The following is a 19,740-nucleotide window of genomic DNA, read 5'->3' as shown; positions in this document are numbered from 1 at the left end:
GCACACACGGAGTGCAGCAACAGACGTGTAATTCTTCACTGCAGGATTTGTCTATGCAAATAATGGAGAATATGAGAAATTAAGAAAAATGTAATTTCCACTGAATCAACCTCAGTGTAATCTCTCCTGCTAAAAATGAATAGATGTCTTTAGAGGGCTTTTCTCCATATGCTCCCTCAATCCCCTTTATATACTATCCGCGAGAAGAACAGAATCGTCATTACCTAACCGAGCATCAGTTATTCCACACCTGTACCAAGGCCACATAATGACAAGTATACGATTGCCTGGCGTTTTTCCAGCATGACTAATTGTCACAGTATTAATTCACTCACCTGTGGAATTTTCAACTTCCCCAGCCTGCTGTCAAGAAGATGCATAGTAATGGAATAAAGGTTTAAAAATGCTGAACACTATAAAATATCTCACTTATATTCCAATAGAAAGCTTTCCACTAAACCATGTGTTTGGTGGCTATAATTACTCATTGCTGGGGTAAAAAAAAAAAAATCAAAACACTGGTCATCTATAAATTTACCTGTTACAATAATAGGAGACACAGAGAAAATTCTGTTATTACCTAAAACGTGTTTCTTTACCTGTATTTCTTTCGTGAATGAACCAGTTTAATTACTGTTATGTTCTACATTACAAAGCGCTGCATATGTTTGGTTAGTATAATTTAAGAAATTTTCCCATCTCAAATAGTACAATGAAGGAGTCATTTGTTAGATTCTTTTTCGAGAAATATGGAAAAGTTTAGGATGGAGATATGGGCATGTATTATTTTAATTACATGAAATATAAACCACTTTGTAACATCTTTGCCAGGCAATCTGGCCCAAGGATTTTTTTTAATGTGAGGTTACGTTCTTGAAAGTTAATATTTGTCCTGGAAAATTATTACTCACAAGTATAATAGCTGACTTTTCTGGACATCCTGTAGCCGACAACTCTCACTGTGATATTGAGATATACCTGATGCACCTGTTAAAATTACATAGGCATTGTGACCAATTTATATATATAGGCTTGATTGCTTATGATATATGTAAAATTTAGAGATGAAAACCCAGGATTTCCTAAAGAAATTTAAATAGAATTGCTCATTTAATTCCTATATTCTATTATATACAAATTCTAAAACATTATCCTATAATGTTATTAGGTCGTATGAGGAAAAACAGCTTCCTGGTCAAGTCTGAGAAATCCTTTATTAAATGTAGGCTGGCATCGCTGTTGCAAAATTTCACTCCAGAAACTTCAATGTGCTAGTATGCATTTTGAAAAGAAGATGTGTGGTCTTTTCCAACCTTCCTTGACCCAGGCCAGTCTACCACAACCCATGGATGGAGCCAAGAGTCTGAAGAGCAGACTCGGCCTTGACTTATGCAGACACATCACAGGTACTCAGTACATTTTAGTGAAAATTCAACAGTATCCACTTTCAGCTGAATTGAAACTGTCTGTGATATTCTTTGCCTCAGACTTGTTCATGAGGATATATATGCAAATGGAATCAGAAACACAAACTCGTTTCTCCTAACCAGATCTCAGCCCACATACTAGCGAGGAAAAGAGAGTAGTGAAATAATCCACTCTGGCATGTTGACCTACAGCAATGCTATTACTTAAAATAGGATTTTTAAGCGCTAGAAAAGGAGAAAGGAAAACAGCAGCTTCCTACTCGGCACATGCCTTCCATTTAGCATATCTGAAAGAACATTTTCCTCATTTCAAAATTGATAGCCAACTTATTTTTGTTGTTTTGCTATTGAAATTTCCGCCCTCTCTCTCCAGAGCTTATTTGCTCTAACACTGAATTTTAAGCATCTCTAAAAATGTTTGATATGTTATTATTCTTTCCAGACATCCTCTGAGAGCCAAGCAAAGAACATTAAGGAAGAAAGGAGGGATGACACTGGACAGAGTGCAGTGAACAAAGACACTTGAAGGAGCAGGGCACCCACTGCCCAGAGAGTGGACTGTGTCATCAGAATGAGAACTTACCGGTACTTCATTCTACTCTTTTGGGTTGGTCAGCCCTACCCAACTTTCTCAACTCCGTTATCTAAGAGGACTAGTGGTTTCCCAGCAAAGAAAAGGGCCCTGGAGCTCTCTGGAAACAGCAAAAATGAGCTGAACCGTTCGAAAAGAAGCTGGATGTGGAATCAGTTCTTTCTCCTGGAGGAATACACGGGATCCGATTATCAGTATGTGGGCAAGGTAGGATTCCATTGGGCACTTTGACATTCTGGTTTTAAAGCCTGAAGAAGTTACTCCTAATAAATAGACGGGGAGGATGTGAACTATTCCCCCAATACAGTAAGAATTGTTGCTTATCTGGTGAGACTTTTTTTTTTTCACTTGAGTAGTTTCGGGAAGAAGACTGTAGCAAGAAGCTGAGAAATGTTAGCAGTGCAACAAAGAAAGAAATGCTTCCACTGAAAACGAAACACCCACAACCATCCACATAGGATTATCATAAATCCTTTAATTTTTACTTTAGCTTGAAAAATGTGGTCCAGCTATTCTATAAAGTAGGATGTATTAAAAACAGGAATAGAGCGATTAAGCCGTAAGGGAAGGAAGGTTCCTTTTTCTGATTCAGAAAGCAAACATTCTGAGCGTTAGTCCTTTGGCCAGGTTCAAATTAACTACTTCTTAACACTGCACCACCCGACAGTGCCATCCATTCTCTGACCAGATGGAGCCCTTTGTCCGCAAAATCCACCATATTGCCTTAGATTTGGTCGCTGTTATTGTTGCTGCTATGGCTGGTTTTGTCTTGTTTCAACTGGCCAGAGTGAGGCATTTCAGAAGATAGTGCTTTAATTGTGGCAAGGTTCACAAAAGAGAAACATGGTTATGTAAAGGTGCTATTTCCAAATATCATCTGACCATTTTATTGACTCTAGAAAGTAGAGTGAGGAGGGCATCACTTATTATAGCCCTTGGACGTTACTGGAGCTGAGTCAGGGAAACAGCTCAGTTATACTGTCATCGTGAGTTTCACTGAAATGTTATCATCAGCTACATTCTTGTTGCAGAATATCTGCATGCGGCAGAGATGGGGGGACAAATAGACACATATTTGTATTTTGTAGCTTCTGCGTTTCATAATATGGTACTGATAAGAAAAATAATTGTCACATATCCTTTATATGAACAGAGAATGAACATAACAGAAATGATAAAATGTCTTTGTTTATGATTACAGCTATGATTTTGAAACAATCATATTAGGATATCATGCAAACAGCATAAATTTTGCAGATTCCAAGGGCTCCGCATTCACATTTCAATCTGTTATCAAATATCCCCTAAATAACAGTGTGCAAATATTCTCTTTAAGTATTTACCATTATAAATGAAGGAAAGCCATCCATGGCTTGGGCTGAGGTAACCAGGCAGTGTTCCAATGAATGAATTATTAATGTGGAATAAAGTAGGAGAGGAAGTATTCAGTGGAGGGGTGAACATCAACACAGATCCCCAAGGGTTTAGCCTTGAATTTGATGTGAAACTCACACGCTGTGTGACTGCTGAAAAAAGACAGTCCACTTATTTGTACTTCTCTCCATTTCCTTGTGAAATTTGACTAGCACTATATTAACAGAGTAATGGTTGTAAATAATAATAATAATAATCTTACCACCTTTAAAGCACTTTCTGCAATACAAATAACATTATTGTCATAGAAGATTAAAATTTCTTAATAACTGATTCCCCCTTTTTCCTTTCTGCTTTTTTCTTCTAAAATTGTGAGGCCATTTTCTATCAAAAATACCTCGTGTTCTTAAAGAAAGGCTGGGATATTTCAGGATCCTGGAAACAGAAATGGATAAAACCGCGTAGGAATCAATTTTACCATGAGAATTCTGAGAGGTAATATTGCCACGGGGAAAAGTTTCGAGCTGTGGACTCCAAGTGGACCTGAGGCTGCCTGGCTGCACTGCCACATGTGTGGCCAAGGCAGGTTGTTAACCTTCCCAGCTTTAGTTTCTTCATCTGGAAAATGCAGGCAGTGAAGCCTGCCGCATGAACTTACATGAGACAGGAACTAGTGGCTGGCACATAGTAGGTGCATAAAGACAGTATTATTATTGGCAAGCAGATCAGTTATAAACACTCTACTAAATCTATCTGTAATGCACAAATATTGATTTTTATATCATTGCAGAAGTAAAATGAGGTAATTAAGGGATCTCCCAATGGATGGAAAAGGTAGAAGATGGAGGCAAAATCCCTTCCCAATCATAGCTTCAACTTAACGAGTGGGATGTAGGTATTTTATTGGCAGCTAGACCTATTTCCCTACCTTACCATCATCCCTACCCCACCCCCACCTCCTTGAAGTTATAACATATAAGAAGATATCTACTGGGGGTGGGGGGAAGCAAGGGCAATAATTGAAGTTGTCGTGATTCCCAGCATTGCTGCTTCAGATGTGTTTAAGACTGTAAATAGGGCATTTCCCCAAATCTATCTTTGGGGTTATGCTTCATCAACAGGCAAAAGGATTTGAGTGTAATGTGTTTTTATCACAATTAAGAATAGGCCAAAATAATTTTTTAAGGGAAAAAAAATGTTCCTTCTGTGGCAACAAGTTGGTACACATTTTTTTTTTTTGAGAGAGAGACAGAGTGGGGAGGGGCAGAGGGAGAAGCGAGAATCTTAAGCAGGCTCCACACTCAGCATGGAGCCTGACAGTGTGGATCTCACAACCCCGGGATCATGACCTGAGCCGAAATCAAGAGTCAGATGCCCACCTGAGGAGCCACCCAGGAGCCCCTGGTCCACTTTTAAATAGATACGGAACCAAACACATAAAGAAACTTTTGGGAAAAAAAAAAAAAAAAAAAAAAAGATTAAACTGTAGCAGAGGTTCCAAAACATTCTTGGTTTGCAGTGCCCTTGATATTTCAATAATCGTTTTTACAGCGCCCTTAGGACACAAGAAATAGAGCCAAACAACTTAACAGGTATTTATGTTCTAACAAATAAGTAGTTATTTGAAAAAAATACACAGCAATCAGCAGAAAAACCAATATTTTAATTTTATTCATAAATAACCACAGTTACTTACAGCATGTGGGCATCTCCCAGGCACTGTGCAACTTCTAAGATCAGACGCTGCCCCTCAGTTCCTTTTCCACATTGATTTTGCATTGTACTCTCTTATTATCACAAGTTCGATGGGAAAATATAAATATATGACATCATCGAAAGGAATGGAGCACCACCTACTGTTGAAACTGTTAACTTCTCTGGCCTAGTAATTCACAAGGAGACTCACGGAGCCCAAGTGTTGCTAGTATTTCCCTCAAAATGTTAAAATACTTCCTGGCACCACAGTGGGTTCCCTGCTACACCCCAGGATGCCTCAGCATGCACTGTGGACAGCACTGGACTGTAGGTAGGCTGGCACTTAAAGGTGTACAAAGGCCAATAGAACCTTAAATCTTGCTATTAGCCTAATGAAATAACATTACTTACAGTCCATCCTCTGGGCCTGAAATGAAAAAGATTGGTCTGTACTTGTAAAGGACAGAAGTGTTAACGAAGAAAAAGTAATGCAGCTGAGCAAGTAGCACTTAAAGTAGAAGAGTTTTTTACTCTACAAGCATCTGTTTATATTTGTATTCATGTTCGTTGTTTCCATTACTTTGTGGTAAGTCTGTAGGGACAACAGTGAGGATGGTGAGTGAGGGAAATGTGAGAATGGGTGGGAGCAGAGGGCTGTCGGGTGTGGAAGGAGATAAGAGGGAGAGTCACATGAGCACAAGAGAAGACAGAATCCTGACGCTGGGGTAACAATGAGGTGAATAGATAAGATCACATTCAAAACTTGGACCTCTCTCCTCTAAGCTGTCTGAATGCTCCCCAGCATTTCACTGTGTCCTGTGGCCAGTAAGATTAATGCAGAAGCATGGACACGGCAGGGCTAGGGAGAGAGGCACTTACTGGGAATAAAAGTGGAGAAGGCCAATTAGAGCTGAAATATTGACAATCTGGATTCTGATTTATGAGAAAAGTCTCCACACCTCTACTCACCTAAAAATGGTGGTGGAAGGTGTGGGCAACAGGGAGGGAAGATGTTGTCTGTATTGGGTAAGAGTTTGTGAGCTCAAGATACAGATATACATACAGATACAGATAAAGAATGCGATTTCTTTTCTAAAATACATGACCATCTGGGGGCAGCTTGTAGCAGAGTTAGCATAAACAGCATCAGTGTCACCTGGGAGCTTGTTAGAAATGCAGACTCTTGGGGCCCCACCTGAGATCTACTGAATCGTAATCTACATTTCAACAAGATCCCCGGTGAATTGTATGCATATTAACATTTGAAAAGTGCTGCTTTTAAAAATGCTTAGGCCAGGGTCTCACCTACCCCGAAATTCTGACTGAGTTGGTTTTTAATTGTTTATGATTCTAATATGTGGCGGAATTTGACAACCACTGCTTCAGTTCGCAGCATTATCACTGGCAATGACTATAACAAAACGTGGCAAGTTCAGTGATAAAATGGGCCTCTAGAAAGTACTATGGAACTATGAAGGAGAGGAGCCAACTGGGCGTGGGGCTCAGTAGAGCTTTCTAAAGGAGGTGATAATATTGGAAGCACTCTTAAAGGAACAGCAGGTGTGAGCTCATACCTCAGAGGGAGAATTAGCAGGACTTCCCAATTAATTAGATGCAGAAGCCAAAAGAGAGACAGAGATTTCAAGACTGGACAGTCAGGAGAGTGGAAATGTCACCAATGCTGGCAAAATGGAAAGTGATACATGTTTTCATGTCAAGGGGGAACAGGAAGAGTATTTGCTTTTATAGGATATCCATCTGGGTTATCTTTGGCTTATGTAAACTTAATAGAAAAATAAGGGGGAAACATTGTAATTCCACATTTTCAGAAAACCCTACACCCCTCCTGCCAGCTTTATATAATGTAGCAATTCCTTGGTGATGATTCACATATAGTCTAAGATTAGGTTCAATAAGAAAAGAAGAACATAGCAGAGATAGATTAGATTTTGAAGATGCGGCCAATCATTAATACAAAGATGAATATATTTCAAGCTCAGACCTTTGCACAGTTTTAGGCAGAAGATTTGCACCTGCTCATTAAACAGTCCACAACAGTGTTTAATTCCCTGTCTCCTCCATTTTGTTCTTCACAGTGTTCTCTATCCTCTCCTTCCACATAGTGTATACATAAGATGAAGCTCCATTAGAAGCTTCTATTTTTAGTAGCATACCAGGAGATCTGTTTTTATGAAATTTGACAAGCTGTGTATTTTCATAGATATTTTCTGATGTTACCTTTTTGGAAGGTGATGATGGTTTTCTCTTGTGGAGTTTCCCCCCCACCAAAAATAGATATGTTGTGCTTTTTTAAACACCATGAAAATTTGGGTTCTACTTGAGGTTCTAATGTACAGGTCTTCCTAACATGCCTTTCTCTTGAGTCCTTAAAATTAATGTCTACCCAATTCAGTAAAGCCACTAGTCTCAGGATAATTAGACAGTAATGTTTTAACGGCCCATAAAAATAAAAGTGTCAGCCATACACACCTTTAAAATTAGGAATGAACAATTATTTATTCCTATAATTACATGATCCAAATTCAGTAAACATGAAGCAATATTATACTCATTCTGAAAGACCATTTAAAAGATGCTATCATTAAAATATTGCTTTCTTGTATTCCAATTTTTTTCTGAAAAGATCATAAATTGAAGAGCAGAAACCTCCTCGCGCTAATTTGACAGGTGATTCAGAGAAGCCATTTAACGACTGCCGCTTGAAACAGCAGCATCAGATTAAAGCATCGTCACAGCTAACATTTACTGAGCCTTACTTTGTTCCAGACACGCTGCTCACTGCTTCAGATGTATTAACTCCTTGGAAGCTCACAACAACCCTACAGACTAGATGCGATTTAGATCCCTGTCTTACATATGAGTAAACCAAGGCTCAGAGCACTCAAGTATTTGCCTGCTAGACTTGGTGGTCAGTGTCTGTCTGACCTCGTAACAGCTCAGTTATTTTCCTTCCCCTGTACATCCACTACTTCACAGAGCCATTGCAAGGAGCAAATGAAAAAACATTCCCAGAACACGCTTTGGCATTCAGTGATTGCGTCTGGCTCAATACCACAAATATCTGCTGAGAACCTGCTGTGTGAAACCCAAGGGTAGAGAGGAAAAAAAAATGTTAAGACTAGTTTCAAAGAGCTACACAAATATGTTTGCATTATTATAATGCACAATGCTTTTACTTTTCCTTGATTTTAATTTTCAGAATACATCAGTGATATTCAAAATAGTTACATGTGAGCATTTTAAAATTAGATATGCAATTAGCAGTCTTTTTGGTCATTGTGATGAAAATGTGTCTTTTCTTTTTATTTCCCTTGATAACCTTCTCTAAACTTCTATTCTGGTTCAATGACCTGCAATAATCTTTTCTCCCTGAGTCAGGACAAGTGCCTTGGGCACATCTTTCTTCTTCATCATTTAAATTTAATGTTCAGCCATTTAACATTTTTATATTTCAATTGGTTAGTGTATTTAAGAGACCGTGCACTCGCTGGTTGAATGTACTTTTTAAAAATGTTTCAAAAGTAACTTCCCAACTGCCAATATTGGCAGTAATCCTCATTGTGTTTCCCTGTCACCAACTGATTTCCCTTTCTTAATGACAAAAGCTTCAATTTGCTATTTTTTTTTTTAATTTTTTTCAACGTTTATTTATTTTTGGGACAGAGAGAGACAGAGCATGAACGGGCGAGGGGCAGAGAGAGAGGGGGACACAGAATCGGAAACAGGCTCCAGGCTCTGAGCCATCAGCCCAGAGCCCGACGCGGGGCTCGAACTCACGGACCGCGAGATCGTGACCTGGCTGAAGTCGGACGCTTAACCGACTGCGCCACCCAGGCGCCCCTCAATTTGCTATTTGATGCTAAGATGTCCTGTGTAACAGCAGTTCTCTTTCTGAATCTTAAACTCTCCACATAGTCGCTCGTGTGGAGAACAGCACAGTTAGAATGTCTGACCTTGGTCATAAACCCAAAGGCAACTGTTCAATTGCCTGGGTCACGCAAGTAGAGTAAAATATAGAAAGACAAAGAAGGACCCAATCCCAAATCCTCCAACTTCCACGTCATTATGTCTGTGGAATCCTATGTCCTCCTGCTGGCAATTCAATTTGTTGAACGAAATGGAGGGATCAAGGTGAATACGAGAGAGTTAAGGATTCAGGTCCTTTTTGTTCCCACTGAGCTATTTTACCTCCGTACTCCACAAGTCGAACAGATCTAGAGGTTGTTAGAAGGTTATAGAGATGCTACATGTTCATTATAACAGATCCCCTCCAATCTATATTATAGACATGGCTAAGTATTTGTTTACTCATTACCTTACTTGTTTGTACTATTATTAAACAATATAAACACTTGATTTGCAGCAGAATTCTTTGTTTTTTGTCATATTATGGGTCCACCGTAGCAGATGGAAATATGAATATGCAAAACGCCAACACCGCAGTTTACATTTCTTTTCAAATCAAAATCCTTAATTATCATTTTGACTGAATTTTATTCCAAAAATCAGATAAATATTCTTGACTTATTGGTAATCAACAGTAAAAAGATACTTAAACCACTGATTTTTTTTCATTACCATTGATTTGAATGACAGAACTGGCACATTCATTTAAATATGAGAAGCCAAGGACATATATATTGTAAGCAGAATTATAAGTTTAACTTTTAGAAGGCCTTCCATCTCTTGTCAAAATTAAAAGATACCTTCCTTATGTTCTCTCTTTTATCAAAAATAAACAAGTTTTTGACAGGGGTTCTGCCTTTGATAACCTTTATGAAATTTAGAGATTATGTATGGATGTTAATGTGTCATTGGAATCTCAAGAAGGCATCTCTTTGTGTATAGATTTGGCCACTACTAGCAAATTCCACTTTCCTATAAGCTTTTACGTTGTCAATTATTAAAATGACAACATAATATAATCCTCATAAGTAGGCTAAAATATATCAATATTCTTTGCAAACCTAGCTTTCTGTCTGGAATTAAAGAGGAGGTTGAAAGAAAGTAAAGAATTCCCCGTAAGACAAAGAGGTTTTTTTCTTATTGCTATTACTGATAAATAAGTAGAAGGAATAGATACTCTCAAAGGGCAATATGAGGAATCAAATTTGAAATTATGTGATGTGAAATAAAAAGAAAAGCAGCATGCCAAAATAATTCACCAGGAATATAGTTATAATTGCTTCCAGCTTTCCATTCACAAAGAATACACACACACACACATACACACACACAAAGAGGCATTTTAGAAGATTAAAATGTATACATGTGTGAAATATATGAATAAATATTTTAGGTGAATTAGTATGTTTTAGAAGACCTGAGGGCAGTAATGGGGGCATAACAAAAAGCCTGAAATATCACTCTGCATGTGGGATTTAATGCTGACTAGAGGGAACAGAGATTGGAGTTAAGAAGGCAATTGAAGAAGTTATCTCGGCTTTGACATTTTTGAATACATTTGGAGAGAAATGCTTTTCATTCATTCAACAATTATGCACTAGAGAGTGTAAAGTTAATAGCAAAGGAGGCTGCCTGTGTCTGAGCCCCAGCTCCACGGTGACCACCTGGGTAATACAGGGCAAGTTATTTAACCTCCCTGTTCCCCATTTCTTCAACTGTTACATGAAGGAGTAAGAAAGTTATTGAGGTGAGGATTAAATAAATTAATACACAGAAAGGGCCTAGAACGGGGTCTGGCACATCCTACTCACAAAGGGAAGACCATGGAAGAAGGAAAGGCACGCTGCAATCCAGTGAGCCTTCAAAGAACAGGAACAGTGAAGAAAAGGAAGAACCAAAGGTGCCCAGGGGATTATCCCGCTAATGTGCAGTCTCCTTCTGTGAAGTCAAGTATTATGGGCCAGGAGATGGTGCCAAGCAGCTAAGGCAGCTGCAGAAATGACTCATCACCAACAGTTCAGAGAACTACGCATACATAAAAATACGAAGTCTTCTTTATTATCCCAACCAAACTAAAAATAAAATGTGCACTACAAGTCCCATTATTTGATGATCCTGGTAACTTCTGTAGACCCTCCTATTAAGGCAATTTATTATTTCATTTGAAAACATCATCACTTTACACCACAATTTGGAGTTAATATTATTTAAATTGCTGCGAAATGTTAAGACTCTGATCGGGTGTCGTTATTTTTTCCAATACAAACTTTAATGCATCCAGCAATGCAAAAAATGAATGCACTTAAAGAATACTCAAGTTTTAAGTTGGTAGTCATAATTAAGTTGTTAGGTTGGAGTTAATATTATAATCTCCTTATAGTATTGAACCAAAGTTTTACTGAGGGAAACATCACTCTTGATTTAATTTCTTACCCTGAATGCTTCACCTTTTTAAGAGCAAAATAATTAATTCTTTGTTTAAAGTTCAACTTTGACCTTCAGTATATTGAGTAGTGTTTTATATTGAGTCCCAGGACTCCTCTTTCAATTAGTACTTTAGATATTTAATTTAAATCTTCACGTACTTGTATCTTGGTAAAATCTGCAAGACCCTAGCCTACATGTTTTATTCATCTTTGTGTCCTTAAAAGTGCCTGGGACAGATTTGCACCATAGAAACAGACAAATATTACTTGAATTAAGCTGCAATGACGGAAGAGATAAAAACCTGCCATGTAATTTAAAAGTGTTTCCCAGTTTATAGGTGTGCATGGTTTGATATGGATATCACTGATAGTGCTTTCTGTCATTGGGTTGACAACTGAAAATCTAAAGTCTTTAAAGTTCAAGGATATATTAGGTAGTAAACATATAAACCAAATTTAGTATGTCTTTCCATGGAAGCTACCTCTGGAAATTTCACATCAAAATGACACAAACATTTTATGATATAATAGGAAAAAAGTTCAAGGTACCTTAGTGCAAGCCAGAGAAACTGAAGACAACACAGTTGTATGTGCATAAACAAGAAAGATAAAAAGGGAAGACACAGCAAATAATAATATAGCATAAAAGTTGGTTCTTTTAAGACCTTTACAAATGAAAACCAGACATCATGTAGGGTCTCAGTAGAAGAAAGTTTGAAACAGAATGGGGAAAGGCAAGAGTTGACCAATAGAAAGCACATTTTTCTTAAAATTCCTAGGAAACTACATTGTGCAGACAATTCAAGTGCCTGGTAAAAAAGAAGTCATTTAAGACCTGAAAATGTTGATTGCAACAATTCACATAAAAATCAACTATGGAGAAAAATGTGAAAATACAGGGAGAGAAAAATTCTATATAATGACTAATTTTTTTTTACCAACTATACATTCTCCTAATCAACATATTTTGAGTTCTTGGAGGAAAAACAATCATTTCTGGAAAGTAATCTCATCTTAACTCTTTCTACTATTTATATGAGTATAATTCAGAAGAGAAACAGGAAAGAGAAGATGCAAAATAAAGTCTGCTTTTACATAGAGTTATGCAAAATTTTAGCATGTTTTATTATTTTCTTTCCACAAATTGTGAAGCGTAAGATTCTGGCTCATTTCCTTACTTAATCTATAGCCTAAGGCTTCTTGCCCCTCTCTCCCCCTCACTTAGGGTAAATACCCTCTGGAAAGCAAACTTTCCCTTTAGAAATCAAGTAAAGCAGAATGGACTATAAAAAATTACCTCCCTGGGGGCGCCTGGGTGGCTCAGTCAGGTAAGCCTCTGACCGGCTCGGGTCATGATCTCACAGTTTGTGAGTTTCAGCCCCATGTCAGGTTCTGTGCTGACAGCTTGGAGCCTGGAGCCTGTTTCGGATTCTGTGTCTCCCTCTTTCTTTGTCCCTCCCCCGCTCGCTCTCACACTCCCTCTCTCTCTCAAAAATAAATAAACATTAAAAAAAATTACCTTCCTACCCTAGTGTATCTTTTTTTCTCCACTTTTACTGAAATAATTGACATACATCACTAAGTTTCAGGTGTAAGGCATGATGGTTTGATTTACATATACTGTGAAATGATTAGCCTCAGCATCCACCTTCTTATATGGATACAGTAAAAAGAAAAGAAAAAAATTCTCCTTGTAATGAGTTGATTTGTATCTTGAGTGTTCTGTCCAGCTTCCCAACTATGCGTATTATGAAAAAAGAATAAAAAGGGAGGAGCTATTTAACTTGTGCAAAGGCTATGATTTTGGTGATCACCTATCCACCCGCTTCTTAAAGGAAAACAGTTTTAAAACCAAATCAAGAAAATTAAGTGACTTGGTCAATTTGCGTGGTAGTATTATATTCCATTTTATCTCCCTTTCAACAGTCTACACGTCACTTTCTTGAGTTTTAAAATGATAATGCAGTAGTTGGAACCTTACTATGATGGCAAACCATCAAGTAATTTCTAAAGAAAGGGGAGAGACAGAATAGAAGACACAACACAAAGAAATCACTCCTTGGCAGGCAGAAAATTTGTAATGAGAGAAAGAGCAATGATAATGTTTTCTTATATTTTTAGCAGGTGCTATGGTTTATGAAGTGCTTCAGCATACAAGCACCCTTTGAATGACCGCATAAGCACATTTCCAGTTAGGCAGGATTAAATCCTTTTGGGATGACAAAACAGTCCCAGAGGGTTTAAGAGACCAGTGTCACTATCAGCAGAGTGCCAAAGCTGGGGCTGGAGTCCAGCCTTTTTGATGTGATTGAGACTAATACTCTTCCCTTATACATTATGAAGATACTGGGGTAGCAGAAAGTATTTCAGACATGTAGGCAAATAAAACAATCACATAAATGCTTAGGAGTTGGAGCTCTATGAGCACAGCACTAACCGTGAGAACAGTTTCCCCAGTGTGGCCATCCAGACAGTACACATTTCTCTTTCTTGATTGCTTCATTGTTCCCTTAAAGCAAGAAGAAGAGAGAAAGAAAGAAGAAAGAAAGAAAGAAAGAAAGAAAGAAAGAAAGAAAGAAAGAGGAAAAAAAGAAAAAGAAAAAGTGTTCAAATCATAACTTATAAGCTTGTTCCCATCCAAGAAAAATAATAAACAAATGAGCTCATAATTTCCTCTCCTAGAATCACTCACCTGAGTTATATGAGCAGGTTATGGAATTCAGTTCAGTCTTTTATTTATTGACTACATACAGGATTCTTGAGAGTTAAGAATTTGAACAGAAAAATAGTCCCTCTCTCAAGCAAACTGTTTTATAAAGATATAACTTTAACTTTTTAGATCCTAGGAGTCAATATAAGAATATTATATCCAATATATTTTTTACCTTTGAAGAGAAACACATTTTGGGAAAAGTCCATTGGCTACTGAGAAACATAATTTTAAAAATTTCTGCCATTTGAATCATCATGTCTCAAATGCCTGCATTTATGTATTAATATTTTCCTCCAAAGTGTATGTGTTGGAGTGAGAGGGAAAATAAGAGAGGGGCACTAGGAACGTGTGTGTGTGTGTGTGTGTGTGTGTGTGTGTGCATGCGCATGTGTCCTTAGATTTGGCAATTACTAAAGAGATTGCACCGTAAGGCAAAAAGGTAGGATTGTAACTGGTGAGTTGCCGTGCCTTACTAAATCAATTTTTGACTGGGTATCTGGCTCTCAGCTTGATTTACCACTGGCTTTTTGAAAATGAAAATGTTAGACTAAGCAGGAGCTGAGACTAATGTCCCAGTCTGCCAAAGACCTTGGACGTCCAGAGCCAAGCCAAAGGCAGTAAACAATGCCTTTTTGGGGAAATAACTTCATGCAGTGAATAAACCAAAAGGCATTTGTTTAATTGATAAATCCCAAATGAACAATAACACATATTACAGTTTGTATCATTTGTGCCAATAGAATTTACAAACAACTTAGCCTGGGGTCTAATATAATAAATACAATGAATCCAGAAACGTTTGTAATCATCATGGGGAGTGCCGTTTGGCAGCAGGCTCTGGTGTGAATTAGCACAGACACTGGAGTCAGGCAGATCTTGGTATCCTTCCTTGCCATGTCCTTAACTTTGGGTAAGTTCCTTAACCTCTCTGACCTCAGTTTCTCTGAAAAATAAATTGAGAAAATAAAGGTTAGCTCCTGGAGCTGTTATGAGAAGTAATTGTTGAGCATTCTTGCGGTACCTGACACATATTAAGTGCTCACCAAAAGTGAGTGTTCTCCACTCTTGGCTGGGATTCTTGAGGGACCGCATTCAGGCTCAACTCACCTTGAATTCTAAAGGTAAGGAACTACCGCCTTAGTTTCCTATGGCTGCAGAAACAAATTACCACACGCTTAGTGGCTTAACAGTACAAACTTATTAGCTTACAATTCTGGAGGTCAGAAGTCTGAAATGGGTTTTACTGAGCTAAAATCAAGGTGTCTGCTAGGTGTCCTTCTGGGGACTCCAGAAAAGGGTCCATTTCCCTGCCTTTTTGAGCTTGTAGAGGCTGCCTGTGTCCCTTGGTTCATAGTCTCCTCCTCCATCTTCAAAGTCAGCAGCCTATCATTTTCAAATCTCTCTCTCTCTCTATTCTCTCTGTCTCTTTCTCTGTCTCTCTGTCTCTCTCTCTCTCTCTCTCTCTCTCTCACACACACACACACACACACACACACACAACACACTGACCTGTGCTCCACCTTTCCATCTCTGACTCCAACTCTCCCCCACCTCTTTCCCTGATAAGGACCCTGGTGATTACATTAGTCTCTCCTGGACAATCTAAGGTAATCTCCCTATCTAAAAATCTCTATCTTCATCACATCTGTAAACTCCTTTTTGCCAGATAAGGTAACATAGTCACTAGTTCCAGGAATTAGGACATACACATCTTTGGGAGAGCTATTATTCTGCCTACCACAACTATTATAGCACTCAAGTTTTATTCATTTTATAGTTGCTCTGGTACTTTTGACATTAAATTCAAGGTATTGAGTGTAAAAGATAAATGTCAAGGGAATTAATAAATTTCTCCTGAGTTTAAATTTAAAGTTCTTTTGCTTTTAGCACTTTGTCAGAAATTCTCCTCCACGTAACACAAGGTCTGTTTCAATGGTTATTAAACCTAACAAAAGATAAAAGATTGAATTGAGTGGGGTCGTGTGGCATCTCTGCAAATGCAGAATCTTTATGGTATTATTTGAATGTATTTTAAGCATAACAATGTACACAATGAGAAAAAATGGAAAGACAGAAAGATGATAGATAATAGATGGACGGACAAATAGGTAGACAGAATTCAATCAGTGGTTCTCAATGGAGGCAATTTGTACCCCAGTGGACACTTGACAACATCTGGAGACCTCTTTGGTTGTTGTAACTTGAAACGTCCTATAGGCATCTGGTGGGTAGGAGCCAGGAGTGCTGCTAAAAACCCTACAATGCATAGTCTAGGTCCCACTACAGAGAGTTACTCAACACAAAATGTCAATAGTGCAGAGGTTAAAAATCCTGAATTAGATCTTTGTTACTCAGCTCTTAAAATACAGTTTGGTACAGAGTAATCCTTTAATGAATGGTTCATATATCTGAATGTAAACATCTGGAGATAATATTTTTGTTGTGGTTAACATAAGACACTGTGGTATCAGATCATCTGGACTCATGTTGGTTGTATGATGCCAAGAAATTACCTAACTCTTATCTTGCCTTGGTTTCCTCATCAGTTAGGAGGAAATATGAAGAGTGTCATGATATACATCTATATAATCTATGTAATGATTTCAGCACATTTCCTGGCCCACAGAACGGGCTTAATAAATGGCTATTATTATTTTCCCAAATCGCAGCCAGACCAGTTGCCAAATGATGAATTATATAAGAGGATGCTTTAAAGATAAAATATGTCCACCGCTATAAAAATCAATCAAGTTATTTATATTTTATAGAGTATAATTTTTAAGGTCGTTATAAGAGGAAACATAGTATACTTGAAAAAGAACATGGGATATGGAGGCAGCTTGATCCTAGGTTTTGTCAGAGAAAAAGAGATTTTCTAGATTCCTTTAGAGCCCATTTAATGTATCAAGAGAGGGGCCTAACCAACTAGAATAAAACTCATGAATTCCATTTATAAATATAGTCACCAAAAATTATTGGTGCCAGGCTCCGGACTGCATATCATGCTTCCACTCCCATTGTCTTCTTGATTTAAGGATGGGAATTGGCTCTTCCTCCCACCAAAACTGTTTTGGTGGGTGTATTCCTAAAGCCAAGGGAGGAATTTCACAGTCCTGGCTATTAAACATACAAACACACAGTCCTATATGTATCTGAAGTCCTTTCTTTTCTTCTTTTTTTTTTAAATTTTTTTTAAATGTTTATTTTTGAGAGACAGAGACAAAGCACAAGTGGGGGAGGGGCAGAGAGAGAGAGAGAGAGGGAGACGCAGAATCCAAAGCAGGCTCCAGGCTCTGAGCTGTCAGCACAGAGCCCAATGCAGGGCTCGAACCCATGAACTGTGAGATCATGACCTGACCGAAGTCAGTGCTCAACCAACTGAGCCACCCAGGCGCCCCTGAAGTCCTTTCTATGGCCTTGACATTATATCTGAAGTTCCCAGGCAGCAGTGGCAAGTTTGTGAGTTAAAGGTAAAAGCAGAGTGGTTTTTGTCCATTCCCATTTGGGGCAATCATGTGGTGAAGGAGAAGCCCCCTTTTAGCTCTCAGACTTCCTGGGTTTCTCCAGGGCAAGAAAGAAGTGGATGATACCATAGATGGTACCTATCAGAGACAAAGCAACCCTGTAAGCTAGGACCACAGGAGCCAAGGGCAATGGAAGAGTCACAGTCAGACATCAGGGGGGTTTCTGATGGCAATGAGGCAGGCAGGATTGAGCTCCTCACCTTTGATCTTGGAGAACTGAGATCATGTTTCTACCTGCCAAAACACACACATGCCACTGAAGAAAGTAATGGATGAGATATTGTCTAGAAATCAGTGGGCCAGAGGGCAGTACAAGGACTGCCCTTGGCTCCAAAAGCCCCCAAATTTCCCTCTGACACAGACCATGTGAGTCTCTCTCCTTTATACACCCAGGAGGTATCCTGGACTGGATCAGGGGCAAAGAGAGAAAGCAGAAGCCAGAAAGACTGAGATTTATCTAAAAGAGTTATCTAAAGAGACTCTATTATTGAATCAGGTAGACGTTATTGGATTGCACTAAATTATTGACTCGATGTTCAACCTAATATTGAGTTCCTAATACTCAATGGGATTAGAGCTTAAGGGATAAACTATAAAAAAAATAAATAAATAAGGAAGCTGCATCTTCCCTTGCACATCTGAGTGCCGTGTGCGAAAATATGTGACCCAGCAACTCAAGGGAAGGAGTGTTTCTATTTTAGCTGACTTTATTGCTTTTATTACCCCGGGCACATTCTCAAAGCCTCCTCTGATTTTCTCCTACACTGAGCCTTGAAACCATGCCACGTGCTCATACTGGATGCTAAGTCATTTGTCTCCCATCAGTAATGCTACCTTCTCCAAGAAGTTTTCATAAACCATCAAAGAGCGAACATGTTCCCTGACTCCACCTTGTTCAATTTACAAGTGCCTCCTATGCTATCCTCCGGCTTTTTACTTACCTTATTATTCCTAATACTTAATGACAGTGCTCAAGTGTCTAATCTCTGCTTTTATTCTGTATCTTTTACGTGAGTCAGTTTTTCCAAGCCTAAACTGCAAGTTTGCATAAGGCAAGTGTGACTTTTTTTTATGCACCATCTCATACAGTCCTTCAGGCCCATATGTGTTTTTAAATGGCCTTGGTTCATAAAGTTAAATTATTTTTATTATGGAACAATGTTTATGTGAAATGGAGCATTTTCCTTTCATTATCCATTAGTTTCTGCAACAGGATGATATTTGAAATATAGCGGAATGAATCTTGAAGCTTCTTCACCCTTGACAGGTGACTTCTGTCCCAGCACTCAGTGTACTTATAATGGGCAGTGTCCTTGATGTATTTATAACTTGTCTAGTTTTTTCAACAAACCCAATACAAGTTGGTTTTATTATTGTATTAAGATTTAATTGGGGCGCCTGGGTGGCGCAGTCGGTTAAGCGTCCGACTTCAGCCAGGTCACGATCTCGCGGTCCGTGAGTTCGAGCCCCGCATCAGGCTCTGGGCTGATGGCTCAGAGCCTGGAGCCTGTTTCCGATTCTGTGTCTCCCTCTCTCTCTGCCCCTCCCGCGTTCATGCTCCGTCTCTCTCTGTCCCAAAAATAAATAAACGCTGAAAAAAAAATTAAAAAAAAAAAAAAAAAGAAGAGTACACTGAAACAAGGAGTGTCAGGGAGAGAATGGTGGCTGAGGAGACTAGGGAGGCAGAGACCATGGTGGACTTTGGAGGCCACGTTAAGGAGTGAGGATGAGCACTTTTATCCTGAGAGTAAAGAGAAAACACCAGAGGATTTAATTAGAGGAGAATGGCATCTTCAGAATTAGTGTTGCTATTGTTTAAGTTGGGCTAGTCACAGAAAGGAAAATAGATTGAGAGGAAGTAAGACTGAGTGTGTTAGGAGGGCGTCATTACAACAGACTGAGGAGAAAGGGCAGTGACCTGGACCATGGTGGTGGAAATGAAGGCAAGTAGGTGAGTCAAGGTATATGTAAGAGTTAGAACTTACAGGGGCTTGGTGGCTAATGAATGTGGATGATTGAGGCAGAGGCGAAGGTCTAGGATGACTCTCTGATGGCGCCTTTG

At 38.7% G+C, this 19,740-nt stretch overlaps 1 protein-coding gene across 2 annotated transcripts in view; it reads left to right on the top strand.

The window, feature by feature from the left end:
• Positions 1-1,998: 1,998 nt before the first annotated feature.
• Positions 1,999-19,740, top strand: part of LOC124507831 (cadherin-6) — a 50,569-nt gene continuing 32,827 nt past the window's right edge. The window contains exon 1 of one of the 2 annotated variants that reach the window (XM_047074223.1): positions 1,999-2,226. In XM_047074223.1, the coding sequence (XP_046930179.1) occupies positions 1,999-2,226 (228 nt within the window). The remainder of the gene's footprint in view (positions 2,227-19,740) is intronic. The other variant, XM_047074232.1, reaches the window with a different exon arrangement.

The sequence above is a fragment of the Lynx rufus genome, unplaced genomic scaffold, assembly GCF_022079265.1.
Source record: "Lynx rufus isolate CCGP_SWC_20201006 ecotype Redwood Valley unplaced genomic scaffold, mLynRuf1.p SCAF_1, whole genome shotgun sequence".
Classification (NCBI taxonomy): Eukaryota; Metazoa; Chordata; class Mammalia; order Carnivora; family Felidae; genus Lynx; species Lynx rufus.
The sequence above is the reverse complement of the archived record's forward strand: the minus strand, read 5'-3'. Positions and strand labels throughout refer to the sequence as shown.